The 16,467-nt window shown below is 38.3% G+C and overlaps 2 protein-coding genes across 2 annotated transcripts; one reads left to right on the top strand and one right to left on the bottom strand.

The window, feature by feature from the left end:
- The first annotated feature begins 159 nt into the window (after positions 1-159).
- On the top strand, positions 160-12,517 carry LOC131790138 (N-alpha-acetyltransferase 35, NatC auxiliary subunit). The gene is made up of 25 exons (XM_059107317.2): positions 160-268; positions 589-663; positions 1,349-1,441; positions 2,025-2,099; positions 2,292-2,358; positions 2,481-2,524; positions 2,833-2,886; positions 3,059-3,148; positions 3,764-3,881; positions 4,086-4,174; positions 5,057-5,140; positions 5,911-5,970; positions 6,541-6,635; positions 6,997-7,063; positions 7,355-7,453; positions 7,665-7,718; positions 8,032-8,156; positions 8,239-8,321; positions 9,015-9,062; positions 9,450-9,532; positions 9,747-9,812; positions 10,294-10,404; positions 11,150-11,233; positions 11,865-11,945; positions 12,251-12,517. Exons 2-25 carry the CDS (start codon positions 640-642, stop codon positions 12,308-12,310), a joined length of 1,854 nt encoding a protein of 617 aa, XP_058963300.2. The 5' UTR covers positions 160-268; positions 589-639; the 3' UTR covers positions 12,311-12,517.
- A 696-nt stretch (positions 12,518-13,213) lies between these two features.
- LOC131790151 (uncharacterized) lies at positions 13,214-16,435 on the bottom strand. The gene is made up of 2 exons (XM_059107328.2): positions 15,806-16,435; positions 13,214-14,303 (listed from the first exon to the last, which is right to left on the bottom strand). The coding sequence occupies exons 1-2, from the start codon at positions 16,296-16,298 to the stop codon at positions 13,456-13,458; spliced, it is 1,341 nt and encodes a 446-aa protein (XP_058963311.2). The 5' UTR covers positions 16,299-16,435; the 3' UTR covers positions 13,214-13,455.
- Between the last annotated feature and the right edge of the window lie 32 nt (positions 16,436-16,467).

Genomic DNA, 16,467 nt, shown 5'->3' with positions numbered 1-16,467 from the left:
TTACAGAATTGAAACTGGGTGAGGCTGTGCATGACAACATGTAAGTACATAGTTTATTATAATTGTACTATTTTCAGCAATCAAAATTTTCAGATTGTGCTTTCAATGGAGAGTGTCTGAGAAAGTCTCTTTTTCTTTTAATTTTTTCCTTATGCAAGATTGGCTTGTTTGAAGCCATGTCAGCAATTGAGATGATGGATCCCAAAATGGATGCTGGAATGTTGGTAACAAAGCAAAGAAAGTTCTTCAATTTGAGCCAGCAGTTAAAGTGAGTGTTGGGATCTTATTGTCTATATTTATGTCCAGTGCAAACCAGCATGTAACTTTCCTTTGCCTAAAAATACTGCCTTTCTTTTGATGGATACCACTGCACAGTATATTTTTCCCTGGTGAAAAACCTCAACTTTTTTCTGCCTTGTTCATATATTGAATATCTTTGAAAAATGCTTCCATATTGGTACTGATATGCATATGCTAAAATTAAATATGGGATAAGTAGCTTATTACTATTTTGTTAAAATCTACTGCTGGAGAAAGCTGGTGAGTAATTCCCATCTAAAAGACATGATTTCCTTTTTTCTTACCAAGGCTGGTCTTGTAAGAATCAAAGATTTAACTCCCAAAGAACTTATTGGTATCATGGATGAATTGATAGCTTGCTTGGTAGGTACATTTACCTTTAAATGATATCAACTGCAAAATTTGAACTTGATAAGTTGGCCAATATTTTCTTAATTGGTTTGTGTGTTAATTTTTCTCTTTTGGTTTGATCAGTTAATCAGTCACTAGGCTATTTGGTGAGCTAGACAGCCATTTAGCTAGTTAATTGTTCAGTTACTTAGCTAGCCATCAGGTAGCCAGTAAACCAGTCAGAGAATTATTCAGTCCATCAGTTAGTCAGTCAGTCAGTCAGTCTGTCAGTCCATTGGCATCCATGCATCAGTCAGTCAGTGGAGGTGTTGGTGAATAAGTAACACAACTAGTTAATTTGTTACCAGTAGTTATCCAGTTAATAAGTCTCTCCATCAGTAGGTCAATCAGACAAGCATCCAGTTTTCCATTTGGTGATCAAGTCAAGGATCTAGTTTAACAGTCACTCAATCAGTTGGGCATTCAATGTGTCTTAGTCTGTTAGTCAGTCATTCAATCTCCTTGTTAGTTCTTCTGTCAATGAAAGTAGGTAGCCGAGTAACATTCAATCACCCAGTGATTCAGCAACCTCATGTAATTGACTATTTTGTGAATCTTTAAAACCTGCTATTTGTCTCTATGTTAGCCAGATTATTCTTCCACCATTTTAGGCCTCATCCTATCATTATTTTGTCATTCACTCTTGTCTAAAATACAGATTACGTGGTTAGATGGACATTCCCTGGTACAGACCGTTTTTACTTGTCTCTACATGCATAATCCCTTCATCATTGAAGACCCTTGCCTTAAGGTAACATGTTTCTTTTAAGAGCGCAATGCACAATTTACTGTCAACCTCACTTAACATACATCTACTGATACCACACTTAGAGTTTTAAAGTTACTTTATGGGTAAATAGGGGATTAGGAATTGTTGTGAAAGAACCACATGTCAATTTATTTCCAATGTTCAAAAATTCTGTGTAAAAGCAGTAGACTGCACTTCCCATTGGTGGGGTACTGTCCACTAAACCAAACCTAGGTAGGATGTTTAGAGTGCTCTGAAAAGCTTGTTAATCTCTTGTTAAAGGTGAGTGATTTAACAACTTTTCCAGTGTTCTTTAAACATTCAATGTGGGTTATTACACCAACAAGATAATCTGACCTTATCAACTGAGTAAATTGGCCAGCATTAGTCCTTCATCAGAGTGAATCATACTACATCAACAAGCCTTTAGAAAGTTTGGCCTATTAAGTTAGGTAATATTCTTGGGTTACCAGTACAATTAAAGTACCAGTAATAAAATTTTGACAAATAAGAGCAGTCCTTATTAGGTATTGATTAAAATTATTGTACTTAAGAGGAAAGTCTGATGCCTTGCATCTCTTTTCAGGCATTTTGTATAGCCATGTTAAAAACTTGTGACCTAATCAAGTCTATTGTTAACAGAGCTCAAGTATTTGAGGAGGTAAGATGATGATTCAGTGACAAATTGGGTTTTTCATTATGAGAAAATCACCATGGCTAGTATTAAGTTCATATTTAATAAAAAAAAATCTCAACATTTAAACGTTGGGCCAAGTGCATCTGAATTAAGACACAAAGCACTAAAGCTTGGCAGGGAGAATGTTCTTGGAAATTCCTGTATTTTTTTTTCCAGGAAGATTTTCAAGCAATTACTTATGGATTTAAATTTGCAACTCAAGTGACAGAGACAAGAGCCGCAGGTTTGTGATCAGTATCCTCTCAGTTTGAAGGTTACTAAAAGGTCATAACAATCACAAAATCATGAACAAATATAATAATAATTATAAGCACTTTAAATCTTTTTCATGTCAATCTCCTATAGGTATGCTGAAAGAGGCAGAAGATGAAGTTGGTAGAAAATTAAAGGTACAATCCCTTTCACTCCCAAGATCTCAAGAGTAGTTTTCCTTACTTTCTGCCATGCAATTCTCATGATGTTAGTTTGGAGAAGTTGGTACTGGATCAACTAAGAATCCCCTAATTAATAGATTTCTTAATTCTCATCACTTATCTGTTTGATATTACATTGATATTGTAAGGAGAAACCCTGCATTGGTAACTTGTGGGAGCTAAAGGGTTACATCATCATAAACCAGAGCTTTTTAAATCCCAGTCCTCCGCACAATGTTCATTTTACTGTACCCTAAGGTATGTCTCTTAAATCTGTTTTCTAGCCATTGAAGACCAGACTGAGAGAAGAACCCAAATGTGACTTAGATACAGTGAAGGTATGGTGTACTCTACAAATTGGTGTGAAAAAAAGTGTAATTGCGTTTATTTCTGTAATGTTTATTGTCATAGTGCTCACTTTTCACGGTGACAATAAGAGTGGGAATGAAAAAATGATGATAAAAATGTATGTTTAAGAATCTGTTTCTCAATATTTCTTTTTCCTTGCAGAGCCAAGTTAAGGAGTATGAAGCTGTTTTAGCAAGATTAAAGTTCTATAAATCATTTTACCTCACTTTAGTTGCACTGGAAAAGTCAGAGGTGTGTGGAATCTTAATGCTAAAATTCAATAATAATTCAACAATTTTCTATTTTTTGCACTGATTATTGACATTTGCTTGCTACTTCCAATTGATATTTTAGCACCTTGCATTGTTTAAGTGTTATCATGATGTAAACTGCAAAAAAAATTGTGTGTGTTTGGTTTTGCCAATCAGCTGCTGACACATCACATGCCTTTCACGCTTCTCTGATCAAAGATCATCAAATTTTGTTGTTACTAAAGGCCTACATGGTTGCTTGTAGATGTTGTGGTTCAATTTTATCCTTGGTTCAAATTCTCTTTTCTTTTGTTTTTGGGTATTGTAATGTAGGATAATGAGTTTGAAACAAAGGAAAATAAAATTTGAATCAAGGATAAAATTGAACCACAACATAGATATGAAAATTGTTTTCAAGTGTTTGACTCTATATCTCTCTTGGTGCTGCGCTCACTCATGAGATACTTGATTGACCACTCAAAGAAAAATTCGTAGCTATGCACACACTAGTCTTATTCCTGTTTACTTTTTGTTGGAAATGGCAAGTGTGACACCATTCTTGGGTGATGAGTGCACTACTTAAATGAATTGTTACTCTTAAATCCACAATTTTTAGGGTTCAGGTGTGGCCTCAGGCAAGCAGTCATTAAGCACTGCATTGTCTCTGATTGAACCAATCAGAAAGACTGTAGAGTTAGGTGTTCAACCAATATCCACGGGTGATAACAGGCAAGGTATCCCATCATACTTTCTAAATGATTTGAATTGAATTGTTTTTCTTCTGACATACATTTTGAACTGGTGTTAGATTTAATTTGTATTCATCAAACAGTTAATAGTTAGATACTTTTAGGTTACTGGTAACAGAAAGATGTGTATCAGACTTGTCAGACTCAGAGAACAACTCACACACTCTTATTTATTGGATGTCCTTGTAGGTAGTATAATGGGTTTTGAACCGCTGGTCAATCAGAGACTTTTACCTCCATCCTTTCCGAGATATACAGCCATTTTTGGTCGATACCAGGTGAACAGTTGTAAATAATAAATAAATGTTATCAATTAACAAAGATGCAAAATTGTGTTTCATCTGGTATATCATGCAGTTGTTAGCTTGGACAAACAGAAGCATACATTGCGCTGTTTTAATTGGTAGATTCAAGAATAAGTGCTAGGTTACATATCAGGCTGACATACTGTTACTTTGCGATTTACTTGCCGTTCCAATCGCCACTGGCTAAAATGTGTAGTTTGAGTATCCCATCAGAATTTGATGAAATCGCAGCTAGTGCGAAAAACCAGTGAGGTCCTGCTTGTGAGAAGCAAAGATATTTATTGATAACTACCATGGTATTCACAGACAAAAGAAACTTGATGTAAGATCTGTCACCACATTAACTATTGAGATTACATGTCTGACCAAAGAGTGTGATTTATAACATTTTATTTTTCAACAAATAGAATCCATGTGTCTGTGCAGTAAAAGATCACAGATGATGTCAAAATGTGGTCAGATAAAAAAAAGTGTCACACAGGCGCAGCTGAGTGTCTCACTGGTGTTCTTACCACAGTCTGACGTCATCTGTGATCTATGACAAAACAGATGTGCGACATCATGGAAAAGCAAAATGTTGTCAGTGATGACGTCATCGATGCGTCTGTTCACATGGCAACCAGGTGGACAATCAGACATGGTTTGATGCTACTCTGGTTTAAAGATTTAATTAATGTAACCGAGAAGTTACAATTCATAGACCCAACGTTTCGACACTCCCGTCCAGTGCCTTCATCAGGGGTGATCTATACGCTGCAATAAGACGTCCTTTTATACGTTTAATAAGAACTGATCAAATTGCGTCTCTACTTCAGCTTATTATATAAATTCTTATAAAGGTTTACTTTCTTTCAGGCTATTGATTATACCGAAGAAATGGTCAAAAGATTTCTTCATATCTGCGATGTAGTGAACTATGCGTCGCTTCACATTGTAATTGTAAGTGGAACTTTTAAAACGTTGCATGAAAATTACTGCATTGAATTGTTGAGCTGTGACTGTACCCATCATAGCCAAGAAATTTCTGATGCTTATAACTCAATCAGTTATCTTCAGTTGGAAGTCGTATTCACTGTCACACCAGGAGTTGTAGCGGATAAGCACCTCAGGGGGATCATTTTTACTGTTATTAGTATTTGTCATGAAAAGGGTCTGTCTGCGCCGAAGTTGAAATTAGTACAGGGTAAGTTGGTATTCTCAGCTGAGTTGATAACGTAACTTGGCCACCGTAAAGAATCTAAAAACTGACGTTTCGAGCGTCAGGCCTTTGTTAGATCAAAGGGCTAACGCTCGAAACGTCAGCTTTGAAACTCTTTACGATGGCCAATTTATGTAATCAACTCAGTTAATAATACCAAATTACCCTGTTATACTCTCCCACCGACGCAGCACCACGGTTTCTTACCCCCTTTCACAACAATTTTCGCCTGTGCTTCCCTCAGGGGACTAGTAATACCAAACTGACGTGTAATAGTGTCATTGAAATTTGTTTCCCAATTTTTCGTGCTCGCTGGCATCTCTCAGTCTTGCGAAAAAACTCTGTGGCAATGGTTTATTTGCCAGAAAAAGTGCAGTAGTCGTGAAGGTCAATCTGCAGAGTACGTAAATGAACAACAGCAACAAATTCATTTACTTTATTAAAAGATGTCTAGACGGATCACTAAATAAAAGAGCGTTTCAAATTTAACAGTTACAGTGTGTTGTTGCAGGACTTCGTTTCAGAATTCAGCAAGAAACGGCCGTGTGTTTTGACACGCTCATATTTACAGGTAGTTTGGTTGTTTTAATGATACTTATGAAGTGTTTTAGTTTTTTTAGTATTCCGCACGTATCTGTTGTCTTTCTTGACTTGGAATAAGAAGCGCTGTTCTCGCTAAATCCCTGTCCATTATTCTTTCTTTTCCTGAATTGTTTCCAGAAAAGTTTCGTTATCCTCGACAGAAGTTTGTAGCGAATGGAAAAGTGAAAATTTACGTCAATTTTGGAGCACAGTTAATGGTAGCGGCACGGATAAACACAGATTATTTGTTCTCCCATCTCGAAGTGCCTGACAGAGAAAAAAAAAAAAGAGATGGAAATGATTTCAAAAGACTAGACAGTCTCAGTGAATTTGACATAAGCAGTTTTCTATAGAAAGGAGAGACTTTCTAGGGGTGTTTTAACAGTAGCCCGTTATAGTCGGTTTTCCGTCCAACAGGCTTCACAGCCATGATTGCGCTTACAGTAGTCAGTCACCTACTTTTGGCCTCGCAAGGCCATCGTATACCGCGTCACTGACAGGCTACAAACAAAATACGTTTGTTGAGTGACATTCGTGATGTTTTTCCTTTCATGTACAGCTTCTTGTTTGGCGCAACAATAATCTTTTGGGAAGAGCCGAGACAATCAGAGATGCAATCAAAGCATTTAACAGTCCGCCGTCCATTGCTGAGAAGTAAGCATAATGTTGACTACGACGCAGGGGGGCGGGGGGGGGGGGGATACAAGACATGGTTTTGTAGTTATGTACAGTAAAAAAGAATTCTTTCTTTATTGTTTTTGTTGAGTCGATTCGGGTCACGTCGTGCGCCATATTTACTCAGTAGTCTTCCAATCATTTTGGACATATTGACCTACAGAAACTTCCCAATGACTTAATCAGTTACAATGAGTGAACACAGAAACATGACTGTAGACAGTCATGAAGCTCCACCTTGCACTTGTTTTCATATTTCATATTTGCTGGTACAAGACTGGCCTACTGAGAACCTTTTCATAAAGAGTTGCTTTTTTATGTTTGTTTGTTTTTGCCTCAGATCCTCACTCAGTACCAACCCCAAAGCAAGTGACCTAGCCGATAGTTTTATTAACAGAGCTTTCAGGGTAGGTCTTGATCTCTACGAAAGTAACTTTCTAACGTCTGTTATTATTTGTGCCTTCTTCTTGTGGCCATCGGAAGCATATTTGCACTTCTCAACAAAAATAATATAGCTGCATGGAAAGGACGGAACGCCATCTCGGTTCTTTTGGCGCTTGTGTGATAGGGCTGCATTTACTGCAGATTTCAGTGAATTGTAGTGATACTTACCACTCATTGTTAGCGCTACTACTTACGCGTACTGCTTGTAACTCCACGACTTTATTTTTTGTTATTTGTTTGGTTTTTTTTTGTAGCCTGTAAAGTCCATTATCCATGCTCTCGGTCACAATCGTGCTCGGCAGAGAGACAAGTTGGCACATCTTTTGGAGGAGTTTGCTGCTCTTCAGGATGAAGTAGGTCACCTTATATACTTCGTGAACTAAATACCTCATGCGATCGATTAAATTTTAATAGCCCACAGGCAAAAGATTAGAAGTTACATGCACGGGCGCGAAACTGCTAGAAGTTTTGGATGGGGAATACTTGTTGGAAACTAACACTAAAGAAAAAGGTTTGCTGTGTTGTAATTCAGATTAAGAAAGGACCCTTTTCTTTCATTTCCAGGCAGACAAAGTAGATGCGCAACTTCATACTTTGTTAATCAAAGTAGAGCCTCAGGTAGGAACAATTTTGAAAGTAAGTGATTATTAGAACGATGAGTTACTGAGTCGAAAACAAACGAAGATTGTTTGCTTCGTTGCTTTCGCATTCTGTTCATTTTTGCCATTCCCTCGACCTCAATTTTTTGGCGATTGGCTGATTGGTAATTGCGTTAATGAAAGTTTAATAGACACCTTATCAATAGGACCCATATCACTGCTCTTCCAGTCTAAGACAAGAATCATTTTGTTTGTTTTTAAAGACCAGAAACCAAAGAAAGAAAAAACTTATACTGACTTAATGTTTTTTTTTTCCTTTCTGTATTTTCTAGCGTCAGCACTTTGCCTGTTTTGGTTCATGGGTGTTGTACCATACACTAAACATCATGATTCAATATCTGTTGTCTGGGTTTGAGTTGGAACTCTACAGTCCGCACGAGTATCACTACGTTTTCTGGTAAGATATCGCAACTCAAAACCGCCGATGAGGAGTGGGTTTTTTCCTCCGAAGCTTGAATTGTATTTTTTTGACTTCTAAGGTACCTGGACTTCTTGTTCGGATGGCACATGACGTGCCTTAATCGTGCTGAAAAATTATTGCAGGCCCAAGAGACTGCACTGGGTAGGTAGACACAAAATGAAGAGCAATTTTCAATCGTGTGTCGTAAATTACACACTAGCAAAAGTGTGGCGTTTTTTAACTAGGAGTTTACTGGAGAGTTTCGTGAAAAATACCAAACCAAACAATGTCTGAGGGCTGAATTTGAAGGTGAATTTCTCAGTTAGGAGGCATTTCGTTGATCTCGTTGCTCCATTCCTCGTAAATTTTCAGATAGTCAATGCAATAGAGTGTTTACAGTCTGTTAAATTCACGATTGCTTATCCATGCTAGTTTCCATGAGAAATCATCTTTTCACTTTTTATAAACTTTCATTTTATTTTCAAACTTTTAGTACTATTTTTACAGAATTAATCATTGTACTCCTAGTTAATAACCCCACGCTGAAATTTTTGCATGTATTTTTTTTAACAAGCGTAACTGTGGTGTTACTATCCCTATCCCTGTAAATTAACCCTTTGACCCCTTCGAGTGACCAGCATGTAATTTCTCCTCACAATATCACCCCTGAATCATACATTCAGGTCACAAGAATAAAGGAAATGATCACTTACTAAAGAGGCTCTTGATTGTTAAACAAATTCTCCTTGTCAGCACCTAAGGAAAAGTATGGAGAACAGTAAGGAGAACGTAAATACCCGCTGATGTTAGTGTGTCTGAGGGTCAAACGAACTTACATTCCTTCATTTATTTCAGAGCAGAGAAGTGGACGGAGTGGAAAGAAAAATAAAAAGAAAAAGAAGGGTAAGAAAGAGCGAGCTTAGGTTTTTTTGCTTTTGTTTTAAATTTTCCCCGTACGATGGACTTCTCTGAATCAGTCACAATAAAGCTATCCCTTACTCTCTCCCTTCCCCCTCTCTTCTCCTCTTCGGGCATGACCGCTCAGGACATTTACGTTTGGTAATATATTTAAGTTGTTTTAGCTTTCATCGTGCTGTACATAAAGTTCATTGATGGAGTACTGAGAAGAAGCTCCTCTTTGTTAGTCTCGGTTTTCCTTAAGTGATTCACTGAATAAGGGCAAAAATTTCTCCAAAACCGGTGAATACGTGTTCCGTTTCTGTACTGCTCTGTGGAACAGAGCCGTGTTGCTTCTCGTGTATTAAACACAGTTGAATTCGTTTTTGTTAGCGAGTGAAAAAGCCATACAGGAACACCAAGGAATGTGGCACTTATATCAAGGAATGAGGCACCTGTGTCAAGGATATCTCAGGGTAACAATACCAATTTGATGTCTTTTGATCTCAGTCTTAAGTTAATGCGCATGGCCCCAGTGCTCTCTCAGCAGTGCAGTCTATGTCTATTTGTAGAAGTTAAATTTCCACAATACCAAGGGATAAGGGTTGATTATTTCGATTTCTCAAAGATACATGCATTCATGCTATCTTAAGCTAACGTGTTTTTCCTGAAATCCTATTCTTTTGACAGGCAATTGAGGGGTTTGAAATGCAAAACAAAACAAGAAAGCCTGCGGATAAATTTGGTTCCGAACAGGTGCGTACCAAGAAGTCAAAATTTACCACAAAAAAAAGTTGTTTTGAAAGTAAGCACACCTGAAGAAACAGTGAACTTAGTTGTTTCACCTATCACATCAAGAATTCATATGAGTAGAGCCTGCTCGTGTTTCGGCCGTGAGTTGTTTCAGAGACACAAAGCATACATGGAATATACAACACCGCAGAGGTTTCATGTGTGTTCGGTGTATTGGTGACAGGAGTACAGTGTCCGATTTGCTTTCTTAATAATTGGAATTTTTTTGCTCACTTTACTGCCATCCGTTGGTGCATTTAATATCTCCATTCGTTGTGGAGATATTTTTTCAACTTTACTTCTGTACTTAAGAAGTTTCGTTGGAAATATTGGAAAAATCAGAATATACTGTAACTCCGTGTTGTTGTGATCTTTATGATTAATTGTACTTCATAGTGCCAGTCAACTAATTTTTATTATCTTTTTATTCATTTCATAATTACAGACCCGCTATGAGCGCCGTTTCATGCCATTCCAAGCTGTGGATACCCCTCAGCCGATGTATTACGCGCATTACAAGGAGTATAGCAACTTGTCCAAGATGAATGCATCGCAGGTGAAAGTTTAATACCAAAACAAATTCCAGCTATGTAAACATTGCTCCTGCTGGAAGAAGTCTCAATTTCTTTCTCCAGTTATTCAGTTCCTTGCGGTATGCAGGGTATTTGTTACGCGAACCTGGTCTTCTGGCCAAGCTAACATGAATTTCTAAAGGTAAACCTAGACCACCTGAATTGGCAATTGGTTCATATGTAAACTCAACTCCCTCTGGGAGCGCGATCAATTTGTTTTCCGGAGTATTCATTACGAGCTAATCATGACTGGAGAAAAAAAGCGGTGAACTGCTGAACGATAATATAAGATCTGGGACGTTTCCTCCTGCCAGCATTGAATAATGCTGCATTCGAAACACTTCTTTTTTGTTTTTTGTGTTTGTTTTTTAGATAAACGAGGGCGGTGAGGCCGCACAAATAAGCTGCCACGCGACTATCCATCCCCCGTTACCGGCCGCCGTGCAGAGTGATACTCTCTCAATAAAGATGTTAACATCTTGCTGGCAGTGTTAACTCTTGAGTTTCAACAAGCACCCCAAATAGACAAAGTAGTCCGGAGCAATCTGTAGCCATTTCCAGAGTTAAAATGGAGAATTGGTATAAGTCTGAAGTGAAGCCAAACTACCATCAAATTCTTGGAAATTTGGAGTCTCCGTTATAGTAGATAGAACGTTTTACATTTCCTCCGTCTTGCCGGGGGAACTGTCGTGATTAATCTGAAAATTTTTCTGGTCTCATTATTTTCAGAACACAGACCTGTTTGTGATGGCATCGAATTCATTTCAGCAAGCGAAGTCCATTTTTGAAGTTGTTAATAATGTACATAGTGAGGTGAGGATACCAGCCGTTTCAAAGCATTGTAGTTTGTTGATCTCTTTATCCGATTTATGGCGAGTGGTTTAAGCCAGCGACTACTTTGCGCTTCAACTTTTACGCTTCTTTCGAGCATTTTGAATCAGCTCTGCCCTCTCTGTGCCGAGCTAGTTGTTGGTCTGGGAAAACGAGTAAAAAAGCGAGCTCGCACCATAAAACGGCAAAGAAAAGTGAGGTGGTCTTTTCCCTGGCAATCACTGCTTCTTCGCTCACCTGATCGACTGCAGTGGTCGGCTGGTCTAAATGACCAACTTATTTGCACTGAGGGACAGCCTACCACCATTTAGCAAAGCTCGTCAATTTTCTTTGTACCAATGTTTTTAAGTCACCTGATAAGACTTTCCGCATGCGACAATCTTTTATAAGTCTCCTCTCCCATCAAAGGTGGATATTCTTCTCGAATCTGTACGCAGCCCAACCAGCTTATCTTCTTTCGTTTGCTGCTTTTGTAGCGAAAAGGAGAGAAAATAGAGGTAGGCTCCCATCAAAGTTTCCTCCCTTAAAACTAGCTTTTGGATCAAAATAGTTAAAGGTTCTTAAAGGGTTTTCTTCTTACTAATGTTTGTGATTGTGTTGGTCATTTTTTTAGGTTGCACTGTTACTAAAAGTGACGAAGACAAATCTCGTTGTCACTAAACTGGCTGCTGGAGGCCACAAACATGACTCCAAGGTGAGCATTAGCAGCTTTTCACAAATAAGAACGGTAGAAAGGAGAGAACTTTTTTTTTTTTTTGAGTACAGTAAACCAAACCATTGGCCAATCAGGTTGAAAGGAGATGCCCCAAGGAGTTAATGAGAATCCTAAGTAAATACATGCAGGCCGCTGGCCTGGGGGAAGCTGGTGATTCGATACTCTTTAGCTACAATAGGCGATGTAAATAGGTCCAAACTACTGCTGTACTAGTAAACAGGTAATGAATTTTTTAAAATTTTGTTTTGCTTGTGTAATGTTTTTGTTTATTTTTTCTCTTCTAGATTCCACCAGAGTTTGACTTTCAATGCCACCGAGCCTTTCCAATCATTAAGTTAAAATGAAACTCACAGATCCAAATTTCTTTGATTTCCTAGAAAGATAGTTTTCACCTCATGCGTAAGCACGGCTATGTGAAGTCTATCGAATTCACTTACTTCATATCTTGGCCAAGGCTATTGGCTTCCATTCTTTCCATCAAATGTCAGAGAATGATAGACATGCTTGTAAAAAGTCGTGTTTAAAATGAAATCTATTTAAGAAACACTTTTCATGTTTTTGTCTGGCTACTCCATTTTTTAGTCTGCATATTCGTCAGATTGTCGAGTGGTCGTTTTATCTCCGTCTATCTGTCCGTCTATACACAATTTGCCTTCTTGAAAACACGGTGTCTTTCGAATTGTTTTGGCTTTTTTTGTAGCTCTTATTGCCTAAATCAACCAACTTTTAAGAGTGAATAACACACTTTATCATATTCGAGTCACAAGATCTGGTTTCCTCACTTTAGTGTGATGTTGACGTGCACTCTTGTTGTCGATAAGTCAGTAACCATCATCGACGATTGTCCCACTCAGGACAAGCCTCACACCTCTTAATGCGCCGTGCGCTGGAAATTTGAACCTTGCCTAAATGGGGTGGGAATTTGTACCGGAAAGTGAAGTCTTTCCAGCGGAATAAACGTGTTTTATCTTTTAATATGGAAGGTAAGGATAAAGATAAAAGAGTTCACTTTCGCTAGCAGATGCCTCAGAAGAAAAAGGCTACAGGAACGTCACGGTCGCTAATCTTGCGTTAAAAAATGGACGATAAAATCCGGCACTTTAATGGGGCATTAAACACAATTTTGACCCCGAGGAGCGGAAATTTGAACGAACCCCGGGGAGACGGGAGGGGGGAGTGGGGGTTGCCCGGGGTGGGATATTGAAGCTTCGAAATGATCGTTACATAATCAACTCGCTTATTCGCGTAGACTTTCGCTATTTTATTTGTTTATTCATTCCCTCGCTCTTACAGCAGTAAGACCTTCCCAAGTCTTTCTACCTAAATATCAAAATCAAATAGGCTTTAAAGAGGACATTGCCTTCTTGAAGAAACAATAAGGTAAAGGAAAATGAACACTCAACAATTTAGCCTCTGTCAAGTGCTTTGTTTTGTTTTCCTATCATTTTCTGCGACTCACATGGTCTTCTAAGCTCTTTATCATTGAATTTTAATTATGACACGAAGCAGTGATGTTAGAAATTGCATTCGGATCTGTTCTTGTGAAACAATATTCTGATAAATCTGTTATCGTCATGCAATGTTTTCTAAAAGATGGTTCCACCACAAGTCCAAGTAAACCAGCGATTAATATTCCCATACCCGTGGCCACAGCGACAAACCCTAAAACAAATTCGCGCAAGGGAACCTCGTACGAATCAGTGAACACTTGGAGTACGTTTGCGTACATAATTCCAATTATTAGCCCAGCGAGGAAGGAGATAATCAATAAATATGTTATGTCCGGAAGGAAACGATACCAGGCAGCGAAAAGGCAAAACACCAGAATGCTGACCTCTATGATGGTCAGTAGCCACAACTTGTGAACTGTTACTTTGGGAATGAGGTCTTGATTGATCAGTGAGATAAGAGCCAGGTATGATCGACCGATGAATTCGCCTAACAGGAACAAGGTGATGTAATATTGGTAATGATCCCTTGGGGGGAAGGGTGAGTTAGGAAATGCGTAGGTCGTGATGACACCTTGTGTCACCAAGAACTCGGACATCCACGAAATCACTACGCAAAGTACTGTTGGACAGATCTGCTTGATGGCTCGAAGTTTCTCCGCTGTCGTCAACAGGGGAGGGGAGGGACCAGTCTGTTCTTTGTCTTCATCTTTGTTTTCCTCGACTTTCTCATACTGTGCACCACTAAAGCAGTTACATCGTGATGTTCTTGACGTCGACCGGTTGTGTTTTCGTTCCATCAGCGCGTAAAACACCAAATTAAGCGCGACAAGGAATGCTACTGTAACAGTCGTTTTCTCGGAGGATACACAAAACCATGTGGTCATTGCTGGAAGTATTCAGGAAAAAAAGAAAAGATTATACATAAACTGAACAATTAACTTCCTGCTTCGTGTTTTTGTTTTAAAGGCTCCGCAAATATTATGTTTGTCCCATAACTTGTTAACCACAAGCGTCAAACACATCGCGTACCACAAATTCGTCGGAGACAGCACCTTGTCTTTTAACTGGTTCTTAAATATTTTTTATTGGGAGAAAAATTCCCTCGAGGAGAGTTAAGTGTCGTTTCCTTCAAATTTTCTTTCTTTTTAGAGTCGTAAATTTCTTTGTTTTCTTTCCAGCTTCGCCTCTCCGCTGCCAGCTCTTCATGTTAAAATAATTTAATTTTCTTTTGGGCTCAGGAATTATACCCCGATGTATTAAACACAGGAAGGGGGAAAATTTACCCTGACCTCGTCATGTAATTGCAGACACCAAAACGTTAAAGAGAATGTACATTCAGGCTCGCCGCGTATAGTGATCAATTAGTTTGCACTCCTAGTGTACTGAGTTGAACTACGAATATTCGAAATGCGGTCTATCGCTACCGTAACTGAAAATGGGTGTTGTTCACATAGAAGTCTCATTCAATTGCTAAAATTTCCGCACAGCCCCATACCACATTATGCATTCAGTTCTTAGATAGAGAAAACAATGACAAAAACAATACATTTCCACTGGAAAAACAGATTTGTTTTACAATAGTATGGGGCTGTGCGGAAACTTTACCATTCAATTTTAGCGCTGATAGACTCGCTATGGGAATTTCTAAGCTAAATATGATACTTAAAAGCAGTTAAAAAGAAATGCACACAATTTAATAACAGAAGTATTTTCAAATGTTGCTGCAATTTACCTATATTTGCATATTCACAGTGAATTGCCTCATCGATTTTTACCAAACGTAAGTGTTAAATACCTGCCTTGAGCCGTTTGTCAAACAATACAAGTCTGTCATAACGGGAAAATTCTGAGAACGCATTAGACCGTTTATAATTCGACAAATTTGAAAACCACTCTTCGCAAAAAGCGTTTATATCGTCGTTGCGGTAACGAAAGATGTTCCTCGGAATTTTTAGTTAGAGTCGTCAGGAAAACAATATAATTCGTGCAAACCTTAAAATACATATATATGATGTTTGCTTTTAGTTTTTGCAATTGTGTTAAGATTCTACATACAAAAATCACCGAAATTTGGGCACAATTAAAGGTTTATGACTTGGTTAACATCGGGAGTCCTCACGCACCAGTACTAATTGAACATCTGTTGAGAATATTTAGCCACATAATCAAATGAGCAGTCGATCGCTAGGCCTTGACATATGTTATCAATTCCTCGGTATTTGAAAAGAAATTTAGTTAATTTAACTTCATGGTTTTAGACCTAGCGCCTTAAAACATTTTCTTTAAAGAACGTTTGTAAGTACTACTTTAATTTTAAAAAGGGCTTGCTTGAATTTGTAGTCGGAATTCAGTTAAAAACAGCTTATTTACCAGTTATATTTCATATACCTGTGTAATATAGGGGAGCTGTTATGAATCCAACACCAGTACCCGCCGAAAATACTCCAACAACCACAGGATTATAAAACGATGTCATGGCTATACTCGACATTTCACCCACGCCGAAGGCAAACGATACCAAGCAAACAGAGAGTAACTTCGCTCGAACGTCTGTTACGTAAACCAAACTAAACAATCCTGCTTCGTACAGTATAAACACCACTATAACACGAGGCAGGTACGGAACGTTCTGAGCAAAATACGGAGATATGAGAGTTATAAACACGTACGGTCCGACAATACATGATATCACGGCTGAAGTTGGAATGTCACTGCCGCGTAGAATGTCTTCAGCGGCGGCAATCAGCAAAGAATAGACGGAGTACAAGATAAAACCAAATGCGAAAAACGCCACGATTGTGATAAGCCGTTCACTGCCATTTTCAGCAGGTTCTTCATTCTTAGCCGCTTTACCCGCTTCATTGCTATCGTCAGATTCCATGGCAAAACCCTTTTGTTTTTTCTCAGATTAAAGAGAAAGCGATTTCGTTGCCTCTGGCCAATGCCTCTTCAAGATGCTAATGTCATTTCGAGCGCCCTCTCTAAAATAATTATGCAAATAGACATTAAATGTCATTTGTTACAAATTTATGACTGGTGAATACTAATGA

Source organism: Pocillopora verrucosa, chromosome 4 (assembly GCF_036669915.1).
Source record: "Pocillopora verrucosa isolate sample1 chromosome 4, ASM3666991v2, whole genome shotgun sequence".
NCBI classification, from domain to species: domain Eukaryota; kingdom Metazoa; phylum Cnidaria; class Anthozoa; order Scleractinia; family Pocilloporidae; genus Pocillopora; species Pocillopora verrucosa.
The sequence above is the reverse complement of the archived record's forward strand: the minus strand, read 5'-3'. Positions and strand labels throughout refer to the sequence as shown.